Raw genomic sequence first — 25281 nt, 5'->3', positions numbered from 1 at the left:
TGCATGTTTCTGTCTTTCTCTCTGGACAGGCATCTGCAAATGGTCATGTATGTAAATAAGAAAAGGAGAACAGAGCGTGTGTGTGTGTGTGTGTGTGTGTGTGTGTGTGTGTGTGTGTGTGTGTGTGTGTGTGTGTGTTCTCTCCTTTCCTTCCATAAAACAGTCCCTCTTTTCTTTCCCTGGTTTTAAGAGAAACCTGGTCCCTGGATGAGGTCCAACTTTTACACTCGCACTCAGCCTGCGCTGCTCAAAGGCCCCTATTGTAGTTTCAAGGGACCTTTTTTCACAATCATCAACCCCCCCAAAAAAAATTCCACACGGAATTATTTCTAAGTAAATATTTTTTCACTCCCCTCCTTTCTGTCTCTCTCTCTTACTCTCTATTTTTAAGTTTCTCAACTTCAGAGCGGCTAGAATGCAGCCAAGGACAATGTGTTAAAGCAGCAGGTGATGTGGCTGCAAGTAGCTTTTGTATTTGCTCTGTATTTCCCAATATCTTATTCAAATTACTTCATTTTTTTTCTTCTGCCTCTCTGTTTTCCCATCTTCCAAATATCCCTCCGGCCCTTTCAGCACAGCTGACCCCCCAGTAACCTCAAACCATCTCTCCAACATCAGCCAAGAATATTTACAGTCAGCAGTTGGGAGCATGAAATCAACTCTTCGAAAATCACAAGATGAAGTATTGAACTGGTCATAAACTACAAAAAAAAAGAAAAGAAAAAGAAGTTTCAAAATTCCTCCCAACACAAATAATAATTTGAAATCTCAAGCTTTTATTCTCTTATTCAGTTTCTGTGATGTTGCTACGTGCTAACCAACAAGCGCCGGGGAGTTTAAAAGAGGGAATTGAAGCAACAGAGAGTAGAAGAGTAGAGACGGAAAAGAAGAGCTGAGCAGAGAAAACACACCACCACTTTGTTTTTGGAACCTGGTTTCTCTGGCTCCAGTTCTTTGGCCCTCTGCTTGTTTCCCTATACAGCACTCGCTCCAACTCTCCTGCCCCACATCCCACCTTCCCTCCCTCTACATCTTTCTGAAGCACTAATAACAGTCCTGTCATGCATACAGGCTGCCAGTCCGTGCCAGCAGATGGCCCAGATGCTGCTCTGACAAAAAGCAGTGTGCAGAAAGCAGAGAGGTGAGGGAGAAAGAAAAACAGGAAAAAAAAAAAAGAAGTAAAAGGGAAGAATTTGAATTTGGTTAGTTCTTGGCGCCGTACGTTAGCAGGCACACATGCAATTCATTTCAAGTGCTGTTTAATAGATTAGTAGAAAACAAACTGCAGTGTGATTTCACTAGTGCAAATATTTTCTTCCATCCCAGGCTTGTCATTTGTGTCTTTTTCACTCATTGTCTCCATCCCTCAGTAGAATATGGACTGACCCGCCTCATTATCATTTCATACTGGAATCGGACGATGTAAGCTGGCAGGTAATTAATGTATAATCGGAGCGAATCAGGGTCATACATTAGTGTGAATATGGCTCTATGCAGGGCCGGCCTTTGGCCTAAGCAAAATACAGTATAGGCAACTGCCTTGGGCCACGTTCAATCGAGGGAGGCGCTGATATGTGCATTTGGTTGCGTTCCTGAGGCTGCATCCAAGAATGAGGATATCAGTTTAGAGTTTAACAACCGCTGTAGAGAAACCTGGTCCCAACTCAGCATCTAAAAAACTTCATCCTAAAGACTGTTCTGTCTCTTCATCTTGCAGTCTCACTTGTCTGTGGAGAACAGTGCAGTGTTCTCTCTACTGTAAAATGACTGTTTGTGTCTTCATACTCACTGACCCCTTCATCCACATTTTACTGAACCTGCTGTAAATGAAATGAAGTATTTTAGGACCTTGGGACCCCAAAGACAAATATGATTTAGTGCCACAAAAAGGTTTAGGCTGGTGTTACTGTAGGTTTATAGAAGTAGAAAGAAAGCCGAGCTTCACGAGCACACGGTGTTGAAAGACTCCATGCAAAATATAAACATCAAATGGGGAAACCTGAAATGGAGAACGATTATCCAGCCAATGCTGTAAGATAAGAAGGAGAGGATGGAAAGAATTAGACGAAATTAAAGAGGTGGAGCGATGATGAAGTGCGAGAGGAGAGGGAGGTGGAGGGACGCCGTTACTGGCTGAGTCCAAGCGGGGCCACATGCCGTGAAATGCTTACCCGTCTTTGGAAATGGGTAGTGGAGGTGTTGAGTGAGTTTGTGTGTGTGTGTGTGTGTGTGTGTCCCCAACAGACAGCAGTGGATTTGAAGAGCACCTAAACAGAACAGCCTGTCACCGCTGGAAAGCAACTCAAGTGTGCAACTCATTTCAAAGGAATGGAGGGACGGCGGGTGGAGGAACTTTATTTATTTAGAAAAATATGAGCAAATGAGTAATGGTATTAACGGAGAGGAGGGGAGGCGGTGGACAGAGAGGCGGTCGTTGAGGGTTAAAGGGGTGCAGGAGGAGGTCAAGTACGAGCATATAGTGGTTAAGAACTGCTCCATTTTCAAAAACGCTAGAAGAGTCGGTCAAATCCAAATAAGCTCCCGAAGATGAAGCTCGCAGCTCAAGCGTATCGTTTTTCAAACTAATCAAATCCAGTACTGGAGTAAGCACAAGTAAGAATAGCTTACAGCACTCTCCAACTTTACTGGCTGGAGGGCAGATTTTCTTGGCTTGTTGTTTTTACTGAATCAAAACTCGCTGTAAACATCTGGATGCAAATGCACAATTAAACTTCTAAATTAAATTCCTTTGAGGTCACCAAGACTCTCTGGGATGAGTGAGGTCAGGATGTCACGATAGCCCTGAGGAAGGTCGCTGGCCTCTCGTGGCCTTTGTAAGAAAACAGCTGTGATTAGAAGTGATGAGGGTCCGAGCAGCTGTTCATGGAGCCGGTAGTTAGAAACACCAAAGGCAATGCAAAGGGGCCCAAACTCAGTGGTGAATTCCGGTGATTGTCACCAACAGTTACAGTTGCCGTGCACTAGCGCCGGGCAGGCCTCCTTCAGACAATGCTTTCTTGTTTGTCGGGGGCCCAAAACCTCAACACTTCCAACCAAAACCATCTCAAACGGAAGAGGAACACGGGACAGTAACTGAGCTGTCATCATTTCTGGGTTGCCTGAAAAAAAATTCCGACCCAAATCTCCCATCTCAACAACTGAAATAAGACAAAACAATCTCTCATGCGCTTATACGCTTCTTCTTTCAACAGGAGGCAAACGATCTGGACACAGTGGCTTGTTTGACTTGGAAACCATCGTTTTACTATTTCCTCTCCCTCTCTCCCTCCAGTCTCTTAATTTCTCCATTTTTCCTTTTTCCCAGACAGCAATTTTTTAAGAGCCAAGAACCTGAACCACTAACAAAACAGCAGAAGCGTAACGTCCATAACTTAAGAGCAGCACAGTGACGGGGGAGAAAGCCTCCGATACTCAAGACACCAGCAGACATTCATCAAACACTGCTGTGTACACATCCTGCGCTAACTTTCAAACTCTACTTGCATCATGGCTGCACTGTGTATACACATCTGCAGATTCCACGTTGTTTTGTGGCTTTAGCTCCTGTGTAGTCTCAAACTGAGCTGAGCTGTGCCATAACGTGGGTGGGCATTGGACGGGTACGGGCAAGTGAAAAGAGAGGGAAAAAAAACAACATTCCACTCAAATTAATAGCTCCACCAACACCAATACAAATAGCTATACCTCACACTATGGAAATAAACAAACGCCACCAGTAGAGAATTTAAGTAGTTTAATTAAAGGCTGGCACTTAGAGGAGGAATACTGCATATTATTCAAATTGGATTTAAATAATTTCTTCACCAATTGAGTGCTCTGTGTGTGTGTGTGTGTGTGTGTGTGTGTGTGTGTGTGTGTGTGTGTGTGTGTGTGTGTGTGTGTAGAGGGTGGCGACAGGCACGGATTAAGTGCCTGGAATCCTTTTCATCACAGTAGGTGCTCATGCTGTCTCCGTGGTAGGCAGCATGATTTACATACTTGTATCTCTCACAGGATGGGGGATGGGGGATCTCCCCCCCCCCACACGTCTCTGAGTGGATTAGATGATACAAGTACGTTTTGTATGCATTGTTTTCATGTGCAAAACATGGAATAACATCACAAAAAGCTTTGAAACGAATGATGCAAGCTAGTAACCAGTTAAAAGATGCGTTAAACAATCGCCTTAAACTACGTGTGTGCACAGAGTGTGCTGTCCTAATGTGTTCTGGCACAACGGTTGACGTCTGTAATCCACATCAGTCACACTAATTCCATTTCCCCCCCCAAACACATATCCACATCCAGCCCAAACACAAGTCTTCACCGGCGGATCATAATAATAGCCGGCTCAAACATGCTGCTGCCACAGGGCTGGGGGGCACCTGACCTCTGACCCCTGCATGTGAACTCCAACTCGACAGGAATGGGCCCGTCAACTTCCGCCGGCCAACAAACACCTGTTTGTTTTCTAACCGCTAATAACACAGAGGGAGGGAGTGAGTCATTACGCTCAAAATGTTGATCTGCTAATCCTGTCCGTAGGGAGGGTCTGGACAGGCACAAGTGTCTGGGTGCTGATTAGGAGTGAGCTGGTGAATGAGTAGCAGACCAGGATAACGTTGATTTTTACAGACGGGTTGTCTGGTAATTAGGAAGCTGGTTTACATATCCTGAGCTGTCGGGGCTAAACGGTGACAAAGACACACAGACTTTTTATAGATCTCAAGTCTACAGCGTCAAAATTTGACAGGTCAGCTTGTGCAAACTCAAACGCGCTTGAAATAAACCGTATTTAATAGCAAGGTAGATCCTGTTGATGATGGAGATTACAGAACACAGAAAAATTGAAAATGTGTCAAAACAAGAACCGAGAAAAGAATTTGCAAGAAGCAAATATATATATATTTTGTGTCAAATGTAATTATTTTCACAACATGGACAATGGACCACAAGGAAATAAGTAATGTGTAACTCTTGTAGTCGTGTGTGATTTCATTTTGTCCTAAATAAATGATGCACGTTTGCTTTTTGTGAGTCTTCCCCAGAACTCAGCTCGTGGATCTAATGCTTTTTGATAAACGCCTGTCAAAGCTCAGAAATATTTGTTAGAAGTGCAACAGTTTGCAGCCGCAGTGCCGAGCAACAATAACACATCTTTTACATTAAAAATGGTCACTGCAAAGGTTTAACTTTCTGACGCAAGTTGAGTTTCATGCTGGACTGATCAAGTCAATGGTATGTTTTTGGAAAATGATAGGCAGTAATTTAAAGTATACTCAATTTGTATTTCATGAGCTAAAACACGCTAAACCACCAATATGGCCCTCTAAGTATGGCCTAAGCTCTTCACTGCCTCAGTATGTGGACCCGCAGCCACAGCAGACCTCGACCTGGTCCACTTGCAGTGACGGATGTGACGGAACGGCCACTTACAGCCCACAGCTCCCCGAAGCCTGGCCAGGGTCGGAGAGGGCATTTTTGGGAGAGAGAGAGAGAGAGAGAGAGAGAGAGAGAGAGAGAGAGAGAGAGAGAGAGAGAGAGAGAGAGAGAGAGAGAGAGGGGGTAGTGTGCTGGGCTGGGTGGTGCGATGGTCACAACAGAGTGAAAATCTAGCCACCGCACAAGGCAAACATAAACATGGGACACCCGCTGGGCAGGCTGACGCCGCGTGCCTGTGTGGGTGCCTGCCAGCCCAGGCTGTGGGCACGGACGCCGGTCGCTCCAGTGGGCACCTCGAGTCAATGGGTTCATCCCTGTGGAAAGTCTGCATCAGCCCGCATGGAGCCCACTGTGGCTAAGAGAAGGTAGCGATTCACCAGACCCCCCCCCCCCCACACACACTAATGTAGCCATCACTTACCAAGTGACCACAAGCTAAATGTATCCTCCAGGCACAGCACAAAATAGCATAACTGTGGGGAGGGAGGGAGGCGAAGGAGAGGAGTGTGGGGGGGGGGGGGGCTGATATGAAGACATAAAAGTAGAGGGTTGAGATGGAGGATGGAGAAGTGATGAATGGACGAAATAGGACGGGAGTTATTATGGTGTGACCAAAGGGGGAAACAACTTCATAAAGGATTGAGTATCGAATGCAAGATAACGGCGAAGACATGAAGACACTGAAGACATTGAAGGAGGGTCTGGAAGATGGATGGAGCACTCCTGAAAAAGAGTGCATGACGGCAGATAGATGAAGAGAACGGGGGAGGGGGGGGGGGGGGGGTCTCTCCGGTTCAACCGCAACATATTTTCCCTTTGAAAAAGGATATAATTTACACAAACCCACTGAAGGTCATGAGCAGAGCATGCGGTGCCAACTCCATCCCAGAAGCCAACACATTGTTTCTTCCCACTTTCCTTTTCTGTCCGTCTTTCTTTCGTTCCGTCTCTCTTTCTGTCTCTACAAGCATCCTTTCCATCAATTTTTATGGGACCTACTCCAATCACTGTGGATTTTAGGTTGGGAGATGCTTGCGTGTGTTCGTGTGTGCGTTATTCAAAGACTGTGTGTCTTTTAGCAATCTTGGTTTTTGCAGCGCGCGGTTGGCAGGAAGTGGTGTTCCACTCCAGTTTCAACGTCTTGCATCCCCCATCTTAATTATGGTCAAAACACAGAGAGAGAGCAAGGGGAGGAAAAAAAAAAATAGAATAACAGCAATAGTGGAATGGGCATAGTATGGCATACAGGCTGGAGAAAGGAAGGACGTTAGACATAAAGGCATTGTGAACAGGGTGTGTGAGCAAAGAGTAAAAGAATAAAAAGCCAGATCTTCAGTGTTCTTTGCTACGGCAAAAATGGCTCCGAAACCACTCGCACAAAAGCACAAAACGTCACATCAGGCAGCATTTGCCACACTGTTATGGCTGCTAATATCTGACAAAGACAGATACCACTCAAGAAAACATCGTGACATGACCTCTTCCTCTGATCAAGAAGGAACAGAGCAGCAGGCCAGTAGGTCGGACGAGGTCAGACGTCAGTTCAAAGTGTAAAGACATATGTTGACAAAAGGCTAGCGTTGAAGTTCGGAAGACACAAATGACTGAACATGTGTTTATAGGCGTGCGTTAGCTGGCACAGTAGCTAGCTCGTAGCTGAGCGGGGAGTCTGCCAGCTCACAGCTGTGAGTCCCCACTGCTTCTGTGAAGCTGTGGGGACTCAGCCGTGGACGCGCCATTATGGCCAGGATGTGTGGAGAACAGTTAAGAATAACACAGGCCACCTCACCAGTGCACGTCTGTATGAATTTCTCTCGCCATCGGTCCATCAAGCCTGTGTTGTTTTTTTTCCAGTCGAGTGCTAATGAAAGCTCTGCTCCTCTAGAACGCCACCCAGGCAGGTCAGAGTGAAAGACCCGGTAGATCCCAAAGCTTTGTCCCTCCGGCCTCTGAGGAACAAGTGGTCCCTTAAATATTTTCCAGCGACAGGGCCTCCCTCTGTCTCCGGGCTGGTCTTTTGGTCAAACATGTTTGTCCAAGGTGCTTTGTGAAAGAGTTGCTCTTTCACTCTCACTCCAAGACATAATCCACACAGCTGGCTTATAAAGAAACCCACTGGAAAGGGAAAACAGCAGGATACAGCAAACATGGAGGTACCAAACTGAGCAGGCACATCTGCTTTACAATGTCTGGGTTTCAGTGGCAAAACACTCCCTAAAGGAATAAAGCTGATAGAGAGAGACATATCTTTCAACAGAAGACATTGTGACTACACTCAGAATGTAGCGACTCATTTAAACTGAACTGACGAGCAAATTAATCAAAAATGAAAACAAAGAAAAGAAGATGTGGAATTCACACTGTTTGTTTTAAAGTGTTTCTATCTTGTTAAAGTATCACCGATGCTGCGCCTGAACGCACGGCTAAATACAGATACGGATGATTTGGCTTACGTCACTCCACCTGTCAAATCCTGCCGAGTGATGATGAATACTGTTTGGCGATGGTCTACGTGCGCTGAAAAGGGTAAAGAAGACCCGTCCAGGCATGTACGTGCATATGACAGCATGGCATGTCCAATGAGAATACATGCGTGTGCGTGTGTGTGTGTGTGTGTGTGTGTGTGTGTGTCGGACCAGCTTGCCAGTAGGAATGCAGCCCCTCCAGCTCACAATTGGGCAGCTGTGTGAGAAACACCTGTGCACTCCTCAACACACACATACAAAGTGCATTGGAAGAGTGCCCCTATGTTGGACTTAATGGAATTGGCAAAGCTCTCCCTGTGTCCCCCCCCCCCCAACACACATTTCAATAGATAATAGACCAGGACAGGAACCACTTTCAGTTGACTTTTGCAATGGGATCCCTGGGTGAGAAAATCCACTGACTTTAAATTGGAGACGGCACACCACCTCTTCATCATCATCCATGTAGTTCTGTTTGGCAGCTACTGAATTGAAATGGCAGATTAACATGCTAAATGAGTCTCGTAGTGTAATTAGGATGCCTTAAACTTAAAACAGTTTCTCTAAATCAACAATCATGGTGAAGTCTGCTTCCCTCATCTTTTGTGGCAGGAGGGAAAAAAGAATATATTGGACAAAAGACGACAAAGGCACAATAGAGGGCTTACACTCCCAACTCTTACAAGACTCTACCTCCCACTTGTCCCCCGCCACCGCAGCCTCGCACAAAGCCTTCAGACTGACTAATTGACCTTGCTGAAATAACCTTCAGTTGACGTTAGAGCAGAAAAGGTCCACGGAGGTTTCCTTAAGAGCACACAGACTATACACCAACTGCTGTTCCCCCCCGAGGGTCCTCCATCTTTTCTTCTCCTCTCCCACTCCAACTTGCTCTGCACAATGGAGAATTATTTTTCCTGGCCACCATCACCTTCTCAGCTCTCCCACCAATTACATTTTTTTTTTTAAAATCTGCTAAGGCCACTTGCACGGACGCACACACACAACCTTTGGCAGAGAAACCGGGAGGCCGTGCAGGTGCAGAGCAGCTTTTGTTGTCATAACATTTCCATCGAGACAAGAGAAATCTGACAGCGTTCAGTCCTTTCTCGGCTATTTTCTTCTCGGTTGTCCACGCACCATTACACACACGAACATAATCACATCTAGTACTTATAAGACAACAAACCCACCTGTGTGTCTCAACAACACAATTGAAACACGGTGAGGCATTAAAGCATCCAGTCATTTGACCTGTTACGCAACGGTGAGCAGCCGCCCGCTTCAGCACTTTTCCCATTAAACTAAGCGTGGCGTATTACTCCTGCCTCAATGACACAGATGTTTCCACAGCGTGGGCAGACAAATAGGGCCACATGGGAAGTGACATCAGCAAGGAGCACATGTGGCCCCACCTGCCACCGGCCAATCGCGGAGACTTTCCCCTTCTGTCTTTTTCCTTTTCAGACAGCCGTTCTGGCCTAACGGGCGCAGGATCACATGGAAACACGATCATAAAGGAGAATACAATGAGCAGACAATCCACCTAGCCGCCTGCTCTCCCTATAAAAACGACAGGAAAAGTCTGCTCGCTCAAAGGAGGACTTGCTATTGAGCCAGATGTGGATGAGCGTTTCAACACAGATCATTCACAGATGTGAAAAGCCATTGGCTGAGATAATATGAGATTAGCTTTGGCATCACCATTGGCAGGAACAATTGTTTTGTTTTTGGCTGAATATGAAATGAAACGATGACTCTGGTGTTCAAGAAACCAAACATAATGGGATAATTGGCTGCTCAAATGTTTCTGGAGCAGGTGCATTTCACTTCATCATTGATTCACGCACAACAGAAGAATAATTGGAACGGTGAAAAGACCCTTTACAATCAAAACTTTGTATGATGTACAGCAGGTGGAGATATTTCAAACACTCCTCCCAGGAGAGGATAACCTTAGAGGGGTTTTCACTTATATGCAAATACCAAGTTAGGTCTCCAGGATAGAAAGAGCAGATTACAGTTAACAGAAGTACAGGATGGAATCTACAGAGTTCAGTACCAGATCTCAAGATCCAATAAATACCGCCTCATCTGTCAAACATGGGGCAGGAGGCCTTTTACCGTGGTGCCCTCTGACAGCAGATGAACGCAGAAACGTCTAGCCTGCTCAGATGCTAGCAAATGCAGCACAACTCATTGGACGATACATCATCGTGCAGCAGAACAATGATTCTAAAGCCAACACAAAAAAAAAAAAAAAGTTCCAATTATGTTTGGGACACAGTATCCTCACAGCTCATCTGATTTGGATGTAAACGCCTTCAAATTGGAGCTGAAAGTCAGCCTTTATTCAACAGAGCCTACAGAACACAACGTGTCTAATACTTATGGATCGCATTAGAGGCTTCAGCCACTTTTGATCAAATGGAGACTCGGTTTCATCTTAGACTGTGTATTTTTAGAGGGTCTCTCTGCATCTGTACATATGAATCAACTCCTGCTTGTCTGCGTGCATCAATAAAGCAGTCTCTCCATCACTCCCTTTGTACCTTTATTGTTCTTTGTAAGGCTATGAGGTGTGCGGTGACATGCTGCCAATCTGCAGTAGTCCCAGAGGCAGCAGCAGAGGCCAGGCTGCAGGGCAGAGGAAACCCTCTACTAATGGGAAACACACTTCTCCCCCTCGCTCAAATTGCTCTTTCTACCACAGCAGAGCGAGGTGGCAGCCGTCCAGGAGGTGACTGGCGTCCAGAAGCGAGGCATGAACTAAAAACGGGAGCCCTGCCGCGCCACGGTTCCTGATTCTCGTGAAAGGGACAATCATGAGTCTTGTAAAACACATGCATGTGTTGAAAAGGAGTCCAGGGGGAAGAAGAGGGGGAGGGGGGGGGGGGTGTATAAAAACACATAAACAGAAAGAGAGTAAGACATAGTAGATCAATTAAACGAGTAAAGGAAAGGAAGGCTTGGTAAACAGATATAGAAATAGTGAAGAAAATGATACAACAAATGGGGCACAGAAGAAACATAAGCTCCTCCTAGTTTGGATGATCTCATTGAACCTGCCATTGCAGCCCCTCCAGAAATAGCATCCCATCACATCGATACTTAATAGCAGTGTGTTTATTCATTTCCTCCGTCTGTTGTGAATAATAATATTCGGATGCTGTGAATATGCATCCGTCTGTTGTGAATAATAATGGGCTGTGCTGCATCTACTAGCCAAACCCTGCCTTCTTCACATCTCTATCAGATGCTCCGTTCCTGGATCTCTACCCCGTAGGACAGGGAGAACGGTGCTGAAGTGGACTTGGGATGGCCTAAAGTAGGCTTTTGGTAGGGCAAAGATCCCAAATGTTATTGCTAGTGCATTTTTTAATAAAAAGGGGCATTTTTCCAGATGTTGGAAAATATGCTATATCTGCAGCTGCAAGTGCACCTCCGCTGCCGTTTTGTGAAAGATGGAAAGTGAAGTCTGACACTGTCTCAAACACTGAGACAGTCATTTTTGCAATTACCTTAACAGCATTAAGACGTGCCCGACTGCCACATAATGCAGAGCAGCTTCCCTTGACAAATCATCTCCAGTTTAGTCTGCATGCAATTCTAATCCAAACCATAAAAGAAAATAAAGGTGAATGGAAGAAAAGAAGGGGGGGGGGGGGGGTAGTGAGGAAGGAGGTAGCTGAAGGTGGGGAAGGGGGGGGGGGGGGGATTTTTTTCTATTTTTCCTTCCGTGGCGAGTTCACACAAAAGGGTCCTTCTGATCCCTGGAGTGCTGAGCACATACCTGCGGGATGAAATGAAAACCCTCTGTGAATTATATTAAATATCCCCTGCCAAACGCTCCACATACTTCCATGTGTTTTTACCAGAGCGGAGAGGCTCCATTAGGCTTTGCTCTTAAAAAAAAAAAAAAAAAAAAAAAAACTTAATTAGAATCCCAGACACCAGCACCGTCAAAAACTCAGCTACCTCATTCAGTTTCCTCTGTGCAGGACAGAGAGAAAGAACAGCGAGGAACAGAGGAGTGAGGGACAAATGGGAACAAACGGGTCGAATATGACCCACAGATATGGATTTTTTATTTTTTTTAATAGGATTCACTGAAGGATAGCGGCTGTATTTTTGACAGGATAGAAGGGAATAGGAATAAAAAGGCCATTTGCTCTGTTAGTTGATCACAGGGCATGAAAGGGGAACAGATGACTTCTTCAATGAGGTGTTATGAAGTAAAAGGCTGTTGCCACGTGGGCTTCAATGAAAAGGCCGTTAAAGCTCACAGAGGCACGATATCGAAAAAAATATATATATAAAAAATAAAGAGGGGATTTCAGAGCTCCCTCCTCCTCCTTTTTCGTCCTCTTTTCCTGGTCAAACTCCCCCTCGACTGAATCACAAGCTGAAACCCCAAATGACTAACAGATTCCAGGCACCATGTTTCAACTGTCAGAACGCAGAGTTTAGCTTCTTTGACAGAGCGTGTGCGGTCACATCTCTACCCCCCCCCCTCCTCCAACCCCAACCAAGGCCATCCTGGAGGGGGGGGTGCAGCAGCTGAACTATCGACTTGACCCTGAGGTTTGCCTTTACCTCCACCTTAAACATGACTTCCCGAGCTGTACCCCAAACAGCAAAGCTCCTACCTGTTCCCTCTTATGGAGTGAACTTTGAGAAAGGGGCAAGGTCAAACGATTGTTGAAACATTCTGTGGCATTTTCTTTCTTTTGGTTCTGGTTGTGCACCTAATCCCCACAGGAAAGCCTTCATCTGGGACTGATTTTAGAGCGCCAGGATGGGAGAGAAGAAGGGGGGGGGGGCTGTTCCGTAAAAAGGCCGATTCCCTTCTGGGGGCACAAGGCTTCTTCTCAATCCGTCTGATTAAAGGGAGTTTGGCTCAATTACACCCAATGACTGGGCCCCGCTCCCAGGCACGACCCTGCTAGGAAAACACACCGGAATGGATTGTGGAGAGTCAATAGAGGGTGTGAGTACGTGCATCACACCTGGGGCGCTCCCATGCAGCTACCGCAAAACGTCTCTCTTTCTCGGCCAACGGCACAGCCTGTCAGCGGTCCTCGCCTCAGAGGGTGAGTTCTTGAATCGGAATCTGTGATGGTGTCGCTTTACGACCATCACAAGCTATTTTACAGGCACACATCATCCAGACTTCGCTGCGTTAATGCTGAGTGCGGTGAATCTGTGTGTGTAGCTGCTAAAGCGGAGGAGTGTGGATAATTGTCCTGACGTCTCGAGCGTTTACACGGCAAAGCTGGTTGCAATCGTGCCCAGTTGTAAAGTTCACTGATTGCAGCTGGCTTAGAGGCCCAATTAAACTCATTATTATAATTCGGGTTTACAAAAAGGGAAGAGGATGAGGGGGAGAGCGGTACACAGAAATACACATTGTTCTCCAATGTCCAGATCTGTATGGAAAACAGGCAAGCACTAATAGCTAGCTCGGCACAGTTAAAAACACCCCTCTCAGGCCCATCAACCTACATCCCTCAATTTTTCAGTCTTCATTTCAGCCCAAACCAAAAAATAAACATTCCCCCCCATCCATTATTCTCCATCCAAATTATATTCCACCCGCAACCCCATATTACTGGCTCAAGCTCCCGGGGCTCCTCATGTTGTGACACTCCAAAGAAAACAGTCCTACTGAATGCTGTGGACGAGCACAGCTAACCTGATACAAGCCAGCCCGCTGCTCCGATTACACACCGTGTTTTCCACGGCTCTTTTAATTAAAAACAGGCAAGAAAAGAAAAAAAGAACAGATCCATCTTTATGTGCACCTCGGGCCTAAAATGACAGGGAGGAAATGCCCCGTTTGGGATGTTTGACTTTGAGCTTCCTCGGCGGGCACGGTTCAATCCATCAAGTGCAAAGAAAAAAATGGAGACAAGGTCTTCTTTTGATTATTGCGTAATGTCTATGTAATAGCTGCTTTGTTACACATAAGACACACACGCACTGAGGCAATGCTGAACTAGAAGAAAAGTATCCACAGAAAACCCACCGTGATAACAAACTATTAAAACCCTGAAGGCCAAAGGGAACTCGAGGGCAGCCCGATGCAGAAAGCTGAATGAACGTTCTCTGCAGAGTGAGATAGTGGATGAATAGTGGCCAGAATGAGTGGAAGGAGGCATTATAAAGCTTTGATCAAAAAACGATACAGTAAGACTGAGTTACCAGCCAGCAATAACAAATATTTTGACCTTGACCGTTACCTGGCCAGCTATTTCTGTTATCAGCGTTTTGCTGATTGCACACTACGTCTAGCAGCTATGTAGCTTCACAAAGTGTTTGGCCGGCTCTTCGATGGATAGGACTAAATAAGTAGTAGTGATTACATTTCCCCCCCCCCCCCCCCAATTTAACTCGTGAAGCCTTTGTTTATTTCTTGACCGTGTTCTGGATGTTTCCCACTGTGGAGATTAGCAGACAAGAATGAAACCTCGGCAGCTTTGGTCAAAAGCCCAGACGGGACCTCGGTCAACGCTGCAGCTTGATTTAAACAGAGGGTGGGGGCAGGGGAGAAGAGCTGCGAGGGAGAAGGTTGAACGAAATATTGGAGCAAAGAAGCTTGAATGAGAAAGAAGGGGAAAAGCCAGAATGGCAGTAAAGGGCAAGGTCTCATCTGCCGTTTAATTGCCTACCTGTTTTATATCAGTGCTGGTCTACAGGCATCTGGCCTTGGGAGCGATCGCTCCCTGACACACCATACCGGCATGTGATAGCATGATTGAAGTGATTTAATACAGGACACACTGCAGATGGGTCAGGCACACACCCCAGCAATTATGTCCAATGAAAAATAATCACAGTACATTGAATAACTAGCGTTGGATGACAGGAAACCAACATGGCTTTTTCTTAAACTCAGAGCTAATGTATCTAATGAATCTAATGTGGATTCTAGCAAGAAAGTGTGGACAGACACTAAAGAGAAAGAAGGCATCAGGAACACTGAACAGCTTGTCATCAGAGGAGCAGAAATGCTCACTTTGCTGGTACATTCTCTTTAAGTAGCGCCATCATCACAACCACAGAACGGAGACTAAATAAACTTCAACATTCCTCTGTCTACCAGACACCAGGGAAACAAAACCTTGCAATAAAATTAACTAATTAACACCGTCGTCTGTGGTTTTCTCAGACACCCGCTTCCTGATGTGCTGTTTTGTGAGTATGTTTCCCAGACTTGTTACTGGTATGAAGATATGTATCACAATAAGCATGTTTGCTTTGGTAATAGGAAGAAAGAAAATGTACCAACAGCGGCATCGGATATCCACCATTTCCATGACAAGTATGCTGGCACCAAACAATGCGATGAGTTCCAAAGATGCACTCAGACAGGCCACTATCTGTCTCACTCAAATGGAGGAGGAAGTGGAGATGAGTGGCGAGCAGAGGGAGGAGGGAGAGTGGAGGGTGTTATTTAGGACCCCGCTGTGTCAACTCCTACGCGTCCATCACACACACACACACACACACACACACACACACACACACACACACACACACACACACACACACACACACACACACACACACACACACACACACACACACACACACACACACACACACACACACACACACACACACACCAAAGGGAAGGTAAAAATAATCACATGCCTAAGAGGCTGCTTCCCTGCTATAGTCTTGGGCTAAAAAAAACAAACGGTATACTCCTTTTTACATACAATTTACATCAAATATACTGTATTATCTCCATACTTTCTGGTCCTTGCTGCAACCAAACATGGGCACATACTGACTCTCGTATATCTGTGCCAAAGAACAGATGTGGAATCTGTGCTGTCACAGCTTTACCAAAGAGAGCTGTGAGCAGCTACCTTTCTGCCTTTTTACGGTAATAATCATTATAATAAATGCATTTGATCCACCACAGCGTGCTGAATCGCCTGGCAGAGTACGGTCTGGAATGACTTGGCCCACCAAACGGTCTATAATAGCACTAAAATGCATGATTTGGATCTAACAGAGGAACCCTCACTCCCACCCTCTCTCTCTTCCCTTCCCTCCTCCCTCCATCTTTCCATTCCTCTCATCTCTGGAGCCCGGTCACGCTCCCGCTCTCCTCCGGTCCTCCGCAGCCCGTGTTTGGACAAAATAAACGGAGCGCTTTTGGAGAAGGTCACGGACAGAAATGACAAGCGGTGAGCTGAAGGGAGAAGTGATGATGTGTGTAAACCGCTGGCCTGACCCTTCGCAGTGATTATGGACAGAGGGGCGCAGAGAGAGGATAGGAGTCTCTGTGTGCGTCTCCGACCCAGGAAATGGCCAGAATGTGAGGGGACGGTGTCAAGAGCTCTGGGAGGTCTGCACGCCCCTCCAGCTCCACAATGTGCGGAGGCCCCTTCGTACATCGTTCAATAGAGGCAACTAAAATGCCACACACCAATATCCACATCGCAGACATTCAAATACAACACTGTCAGTGTCATGACTGTGTCAGTTATGGGGGGGGGGGCAGTGGTTTCACACTGATGCAGTACTCACCCGCTGGAGATGCCGAGTGACGTCGAGCTGACCGAAGAGCTCAGCTTCCTGCTGTCCCAAAGCCTGACCTCCCGACTACGCATCTACACACACACACACACACATCATGAGGAGTTACAGTACGTACTGTCAACACAAACATTCATGTCAACAGATGAGGTCAAACTAAATTAAACTCTCGAGTTATAAAGAAGTTACTCTTATGAATCATCATGATTTTGCAGTAATGCATGATGGTAATTTGCACAAATTTATACTGTGTCTATCTGTCTCAGAGGGCCAAGGCAATATATTGCATGGCATGCAATTGGCGCGTGTGTGTGTGCATGATAGTGAACATATGTCATTCCATTGTTTACTTTTTATTTGATGGCACTATATAGTGAACAAAGACACTTAACACTTAAAATGGTAGAGAGAAAATATTGTGAGCTTTAAGCAAATAAAGAGTACAAACAGCTTCACAAGCAAACCTTGTTAAACTTCTGTATTCCTCCCAAAACATGAATCAATATTGTGTGCGTGTGTGTGTTGTTGTTGATAGAAGGTATCAGGGCATTTGTAACATTGTCTCAGTATTAATGTTAATTAATTCATATTTTGTTGGAATTGAAGGAACGACCCAGTCATTGTAGTTTTCCCATAATTACATTTAACAAACAGCAACTTCAGTTCCTAACTAATCTGTGTCGCTTCTCGTGGTCAAACCCCAGAACTTACGCACATGTTCTCGCTTCGTTAGATAACGACAGATTATAAATTAAGGACTCCAGGTCAATGCAAGATGTAGAAAGAGTTCTCACCATATCAAAGCCGGTGGTGAGTAAAAAGTCGTCTTTGGCCCACAGGATGCGTGAGTCCTTGTTGTTCTGAAGGCTCTTGGCACTCTGTGGGACAAACAATGAAACGTTTTCAAACAGACGACAACATGAGACAAATTAAATACATCTGCTTGATCCCAACTGCTTGATGTCAATGCCTCTATGATGAAACCTATACTTTTAAAAATAACCTTGAAGTGTAGTTCAAGATAACGATGGCGGTGATGAGTGAATGATTCGCAGGGAAGACAAAGAGACAGAGAAAGAGGGAAGACAGACCTCTGACAGATCCCTGTGGTTGGACAGAACAGGACTTGTCCCATGAAAGGAGCGCTTGTTATTGTTGATGTAGCAGACAAGGTGACTTCTGCCCCGAGTACATCTTAGATTACCAAACTGTGTCTCTGCGTCTGTGTTCGTGCCACTGGAACTTTTGTTATGCTGTTTCCATGGAGAACATGTGCCAAAACAGCGCTGCCATTACGGGTTTAATAGGTGGTCTTCAAATGTAACAGCTAAAAAACAACTGCAGGCATTGAAAGGAGAGAATGTGCATGTTTGTAAAGACAACATGTAAAAAGAGGAGCGAGAAGCAAGTGGAAGGGTCCTTAATGTGCTGTGAAGTCATAGATTTACTGTAATTGTTAACATGAGGACAAATAAAGATGCCTTTGTCAATTAACTACTTCAAAGTGCGGTTTCTAAGTAACACGGTCTTTAAACTGCCCTAAAATCATGTTGTTTACATCCTGACTTCTTGTAGAGTCTCACAGTCAGTCAGTGAGCGAGCGCCTTGGTATCTGTGTCCTAATTCTAGAGTTGCAGTGAGCTTTCCCATAAGGCATAGAGGTCAGCGATGGGGTTTACATGGAACAGGAGCCGTTAGCTCCTTTAGCCCACTGTGTCTCCCCAAATTACTGTTGTCATTTTTATGGCCACGCTCACCCTGAGGAGCGTGGCTGGACGGCTGCGTATGGCCAGAGGACAGATGCGTATTTTCTAAGGCTCAACACTCACAACCTTTGAACGGAGTGTCGCCTCATTCTCGCGTCACTGTTAAAATTGCAGATGACAAATGGGGATGAACACAGAAATATTAAATCCAGCTTGAGCACACAGAGGGACACAAACATGTGGGCTCTATCAATTCTCGCTAAACGCCCACTTCCTTTTCACCATTTGCTGACGTCGCTCTGGCCACACTCTGTGGGCCAAGTGGTTTGAGGATCGACTGCTGAAAGGGAGGAACGGAGGTTCTGGTTAAATCTCCTTAAAAACGGTCACGAAGGATTTCATCGCTGTTTGCTCTTCCCAAATCCTCTTTCCTCTCAGAGAGCTTCTGACTCCGATACATGAGGACAGTAAATGACACACACACACACATGCGTCAGCTTGCTCCGGGTGCAGCTGGAGTTACAGGGACAGAAGAAAATGGAGGATAAGGGCGGGATTTTTAGAAGAAGCATCCCGGGCAGTGAAGCAGAACAAGCTATAAATCATCAACGCTGTCAGTTGAATGTGTGCTTATAGGCCACACTGGTGGTTTATTGTTCTCAGCTATGAGAGGCCTTGTGTTGTTACATATGTTGAGAGCACACGCCGCCATCAAACCACGTTTAAAAAAAAAAAAAGAAATCCTCAGATGTGCACTTCTGCACCTCTCTCAGGGATGATGCGTCTCTGTCCGTACCAGTGTTTTATCGAACACCATCTGTATGCAACACAGATGTTTTCTGGCTCCTGGTGTGTTCCCAAATAGCTTCATACACTAGGAGGGATTAGAAAACACTCCACTGACCTGACACGTTTCTGAAGGTGCACTACCAGAGCACTGACGGAGTTGATAATAAGTCCTGGATTGAATAAACACTTAAATCGTGTCTCAAGATCATTTTTCAGCCCGCAGTCAGCCGGTGTGCCCCGTGCAGGTAACTGGACTCATACATGCCTTGTTAGGTCCCTTGAAGTGAGTCATTTGAAAAATAACCCAGATGTACGAGAGAGGTCCAGAGTAAACGAAGACCTCCGGAAAAAGCGATAGATCAGAAAAGAGCAGGGGAATGAGAACGGCTAAAGCAGGCACAGTGTAAACAGACACGAAGGTAATTCATTGCCATTGAGCTGTTCATCACCGGCACCGCGGGCCGATTTCCTTCCAGGGGCAAGACAAGGCAGAGTTGGTACTCTGACCAAACTAGGAACCAGATGAGCTCCGACTATTTGAATCTGCTCGGGGTCTGTTTGACACTGGAACTGCTTTTAGGAGCCGTCTGATTCATATTTCTGGCTGCCAAGCAGGAGATTCCAATTGTCTTCATCATGTTACATGCAAGAGTAAACAGCATACATTCTGCATCATCACTTTTTTCCGCCATATTCAGCATGACTATTGCCGAGCACCAGATGAGAGTGTCAGTCCGCGTTTGTTGATATCTAACAAGAGGAATAGAATCCTTTGAACAACACTAAGCTCACCTTCAGACTAAAGAAAACGCAGCGCCTTCATTGGTTTCAATAGAGCGAGTCCACCGGCTCAGTGGAGGTGCCAACGTAGGCTCAAAAAGTTGTAATAGATCCAGACACTTCACCCCAAAATATCAACCTGCTGGTGTTAGTCGGGGGATCACCCTTTCATCGTCTGGGGACCATAAATGTCTGTATAAAGTTTCATAGCAATCCATCCAATATGTGGGTGTTTCAGCCTTTACCAAAGTGATGGACTGACCGGCGTTAGCTTAGCTAAAAGCTTCAACATGTACACATTGTTATCCTGCCTTTAGACCCGACTGTAAAGTGGGGAGGACAAAAAGACAAATTACTCCTTGAGGGGGTCAATAAAAGAAAAGAAAAAAACTCTGAAAATACATCACCTTTCTGTGAACCGCCTCTGGAGCAGACGGGCTTAGTTTTGCCATTACAGCATCCCTCAGGCCTCCACTACGCCGCCCGAGCCAACCAGATTCAGGCCTGAAGGCAAGTAAACCTGGCCTGACGTGCCTCACTGCGGACAGCTACGTATGCTCTATAGATCGCACCGCCATGATGTCATCCGTCACCCGGATATGAAGGCACGTGCAGCTTTTGGGCCTTTTGACAGAGATGTCATCAGGGCTCGGCAGCTTGAGCGATAAAAGCGCAATTGAGGATTAAGGGGTTCGTGCTGGGCCGCTCGGCTCACCTTTTTCCAATAAACAGCGTTCCAGCTTAAGGAAGCGTAACACAGCCGTTAGAAAGCTATATTACTACTAACACCGCGGGGCAGCCAGAGGACACAACATCTGGACCTTGTGTGTGTGTGTGTGTATAGAAATGTTGCCAAACAGTATCTCTCGTCTGCAGTCATAAATTTAACGCGAATCCCATTTACCCAGAGCCCCCACGGCTAAACCTATCAGACATGCTACAAATCGATCACGACACACTTGGAAAACGGGGAGAAAAGGAGAGGACGAGACGAAAAAAAAGTAAAAATATGACAAATGTTTTCCTTAGCAGCCTGAACAAAAGGATCCAAGCAGATGGGATTCGCACAGAAGGATGGAAAAGAAAAGAGAAATGGAGAGTGACTTGACAAAATACGCAAAAGGAGGTGTAAAGAATCAGTTACACCTGTTTGAGTGGCTGGCTCACACGCACAGTAGAGGAAATGTCATGATATATAAGAATATTACCAACACAGGTGTTCGCATCAAATGTTTTTCAGACTGCTGAACAGTAAAAGTGGTGAGCCAGGATCTTTAAACCATAAAGATGGAAGAAAAAAAGAAAAATGAAAACGTTGATTGCCGTGATAATCTAGATCAAACCTCAATGCAGGCAGGGTTTACAGTACGGATGAACGTGCCAATCAGCAGTCTGGACAATTATGGTTTCATAAATCTATTAAATATTCCTCCCAACAAAAACAAAATCCCTCCATTTCCTTCTCCCTCAGCTATTTTACAGACCGAGTTCACATTTATGTCACTCACGGAGAATGTTGATTCACCCACCAGGACGAATATCAGGTGTCTCTGTGCACATATGGGAACCATCACAATCTCTGAATCTCTCCCTCAATCTCTCTTTCTGTCCGTCTCTCCACCTCTCCGTGCATCATCTTAATGGGGGTGTAAGTGTTTAACAATGAGTGCGAGTGGTGCAGAAATGTCTCTAGTGTGCTGGAAGAGTGAGTGCTTGTTTTCTCAACTTCCTCCAGTCTCATTGTTCAGCATGATGGCAGATCCTCCCGTCAGATAATGTTTGTCAATCATATACGCCTGCTCTGAAATCTGCAAACTCATTTGTCATTTCACAGCACGTTTTACAGTCCTTTTAAAAAAAAATAAAATAAATTAGCAAAATATCAGACACTGAGGTGAGACAGTTTATTTTGTTGCACTATTCCTTTTTAACAGACTAGTTCAACATTTTGACTAAAGTACCGCAGGCTTATTCGCTTTCTTGCCAAGTGTAAGCCACCATTCTTATACCGGTTTGTTATATATGAAGCTACAACCAGCAGTCGTCGCAGCTTAGCTTAGCATAAAGACTGGAAACAGGGGGAAACAGCTAGCCTGGCTCTGTCCAACAGGTAACAAAATCCCCCCCGCAACTCTAAACCTCATCAACACATTAAACGTTTAAATCTGTATAAAAAACAAAAATGTAAAAGTGGCACGCTATGGTTGTACAGAGCTATGCTAGCTATTACCATCCATATCCAGTCTTTATGCTAAGCTAACAGGCTGCTGGCTGTAGTTTCATATTTATTATACAGACATGAAAGCGGCATCATGTCAGATGAGAAAACAAAGAAACTGAGACTTCTGACTAGAAAAACAATATTGTAACTTGTTAAAAAGTTTTTAATGGTAAATATATACATTATATATATATATGTTAATATTACATTTTATATTATCAAAAGGAGTCGGTTTGCTGGTTCTTCAACAGTTCTTGTCCCTGCTTTGCTGCGTTTCGTCTAACAGGCAACAATACAGGCCCAGCTGCAGCCACTCATCTCTTCAACCTTCTCCTTATTTTCCCCTCTCTCCGTCTTTTCACTCTTCTCACAGAATCATCTTTATTTTCCTTTAATTTCCTCTAATCAATAACGGATGCTTTGGAGCTTTCATCGCCCCTGAAACAGACTCCGTCTCTCAGTCTTCTCATCCAGACTAAATTAGTCCTTTTCGGCATTTACTTGGTTTTCTTCATCCTGCTCTGTCTTCATGGCCCATTTCAGTTGTGTTTCCGAGTCGTGATTTAATATATTGAATGTAACTCTGACTCTACAGAAGCACACAGGCTTCTAGAAATAGGACAGAAAGGGGGGGGGGAGAAAAAGAGAACTTGGGGGGGGGTCAGAAGATGGAAATCAAACCAGCCATTTCATTCCTTCATTTACTCTTGCCGCCTACAGCCACTTTTTCCGCCGTTAATTGGAACCATCTTACATTTCGCTAATTTCTTCAAGAAGCCACAAGCCCTCCTCTTATTTATTTTTTTCCATCCTCCTTCCTCCACTCTCTCCCTTCCTGAAGATGAAAAATGAACGTGCGAGGTCAGAATCTGGGCAGGGAGCGTAATCTAAGGAGACGACAACATGGACTAAACCCTTAGGTGCAGCTGTAACAGCATGAACCTGAGGAGTGACCCCACTGACATACATCCTGAACTCACGATGAATGAACAAGTGTCAGCTTATACTGTACATGCAACTCTTCAGCAGCAAATGCAAACACATAATAACTATTGTGTAATTTAAAACTTCAGCTAAGTCCGACTTCCACCGACTCACCTCCCAGACCGTTACTGCGGTCATACTTTTTTCATATTTGTCTTGCCTGCAGTCATTCTTTCCCCCCTCGTCTCATTTCCTTTGTGTCAGCAACTAAAAGCTCTGTGCAGTAAAAAAAAAAAAAAAAAAAACTAGCTGAGATGTGAGCCAACAGGCGCATGAGCACCGATATGGGGCCAGGTCTATTCTACAGACACCAGGCAAGACCTGCAGCCCCTGGGGAGGGACGAGTGATACGAACTGGACGGATCCCCAGTTAAATATAGTATCCAGCTAGAATGGGATATCCAGAAGTCTTCTCTCTTTTCTATCGCTACACTCTCCCTCTTAGCCTTAATGGGAACAAGCGTGCAGGGATAAAGATAGGACACAGGCGGATACAGAATAGAGAGATAACCAGTGGGGGGGGGGGGGGGGGGGGGGGGGGAAAGGGGAATTTGGCAACCTTGATTTTACACACAAGGCACATCAATCTTATGGGGATCAGGAGGGATTTCCTTATTTTCATCCTCCCAAGTACTACATATCCTATGTATCACATATCCTATATTTCCCTTTACCATAAGGTGACAGGTGCAGTGCTGTCATGGATGTCGTTACGTTTCACTTTTGGTCTCAGAAAAATCAAATAACAACAGATGTGAAAGCCACATTTACGCATAAATGAAGTGCTTATTTTCCACATGCAAAATGTGCAGATTGTTTTCTCGATCATTTGTTTAGTGTATGAAATGTAAAACAATACATTTTAAAAAACCAAAGCCAAAACCAAAGCCAAAGCGTTTCAAATGTATTTTTTTGCTCGGCCAAAAGTCCAAAACCCTAAAGCCTTCTGTAGGATTCTGGTATCGTCACATAAGACAAAGAAAAGCCGCAAATGTTCACATTTGAGAAGCTTGAATCTTTTTTTTCTTCTTGAACAATTAAACAATTACCAAAAAAGTTTCCCATAGTTTTTCTCTCAACAAATTGATTAATCAACTAATAGTTTCAGCTCTACCCCCAAAACTCTCTGAAGATATCATGAATCTCTATGTAAGTAAATACATTTTTCTGGCCGACAGGACGGAGAGCCGACTCCACTCTGAACCTCGGAGACTTCGTGAGAGACCGATCGCCACCGACTGCCCGCCGCAAAGACGTCACCCTGTGTCTTCAGAGGGCAGCAAAAAATACTGGCCCTTGAAATCATTCTACCCAACGGAAAAATAAATCAAGAGGGGCAAAGAAGTAGAGGGGAAACAAAGGGGGCATTTATTGTGAGATCAGTTCCTGATCGTGGACGACAGAATTAAAAAAAGAAAGACAAAGTGTTGGGAACAGAAAGAGGCCGTGAACGAGACATAAAGAGAGCTATAGTACAGGTTAGGAAGAGGTTTCGGGGCTTCATTGAGAGTAAGATGTGTGGTTTGTCTGTGAGGCCGGAAAATAGGACTTATGTACAAGCACTCGGGGAGCCACAGTGCAGGAGGCCCTGCTTTCTCACCGGTGTAGGCTTTCAAGAGCTGGCACTCCGCTACCATACCCTCACTGCTGCTGCAGTCTCTCTTCTATCATCATTTAAGTTCATATACTTTCCAGATCACCTCAATGGAAAGGGATACAGTTATGTTAAAGGGGATTTCATTTATTTTTTTCCTTCAGGTGACAGTGATCTATGAAATGAACGGATGAATCGACATGAAGCACAGCCAATAAACAAATATGAAACTGTGCAAATTCGTGGTGGAGAAGTAATCTTATCCAGCATGTTGAGAAATCAGAGGGGGGCCGGTGTAAAAGCCATTACCCAGCCTGAGCAGGTTGCTTTCTATCCACTCACAATAATCCACTCTACAGATCTAGCCACGGATCAATAGTTTTTATTTGGCTTATTTTGGATGACAGACAGGAAGATGCCGTAAAATGTTTTCCAAACTTATATCCGAGTCCTCCTCACTAGGTTCTGGCTGCAGTGAAGCAGACCTGCATAGTGATTTTTTTTTTGGTCCAGGCTAAGCGTACAAATCAGTTTAACTGCCCTGCTCAGTGTAATGAAACACTGAAGTGGTAGGAAGGCTGTGATTATTGAGCCACGGTGCTAATTGGGCCGTGTGGCCACAGTCAGAAAATCCAGCCAGGCTACAGACAGTGCCAGTTCGGGCTGTGGTCGCCCCACTTTGGGGGCTGGGGGAACAACCGATTGGACCCAATGACACCACACTGTGGGGGGACTGGCCCCTCCTGC

General features: G+C 45.2%; 1 protein-coding gene across 2 annotated transcripts in view; it reads right to left on the bottom strand.

The window, feature by feature from the left end:
- The window catches only part of coro7 (coronin 7), a 93910-nt gene that overhangs the window by 50125 nt on the left and 18504 nt on the right, over positions 1-25281 (bottom strand). For both annotated transcript variants that reach the window (XM_076085959.1, XM_076085960.1), the window contains exons 8-9: positions 17255-17338; positions 16452-16534 (exon numbers count right to left, since the gene is read on the bottom strand). In XM_076085959.1, the coding sequence (XP_075942074.1) occupies positions 16452-16534; positions 17255-17338 (167 nt within the window). The remainder of the gene's footprint in view (positions 1-16451; positions 16535-17254; positions 17339-25281) is intronic.

Source organism: Anarhichas minor, unplaced genomic scaffold, assembly GCF_050575085.1.
Source record: "Anarhichas minor isolate MPS153535 unplaced genomic scaffold, ASM5057508v1 ptg000007l, whole genome shotgun sequence".
In the NCBI taxonomy this organism is placed as follows: Eukaryota; Metazoa; Chordata; class Actinopteri; order Perciformes; family Anarhichadidae; genus Anarhichas; species Anarhichas minor.
The sequence above is the reverse complement of the archived record's forward strand: the minus strand, read 5'-3'. Positions and strand labels throughout refer to the sequence as shown.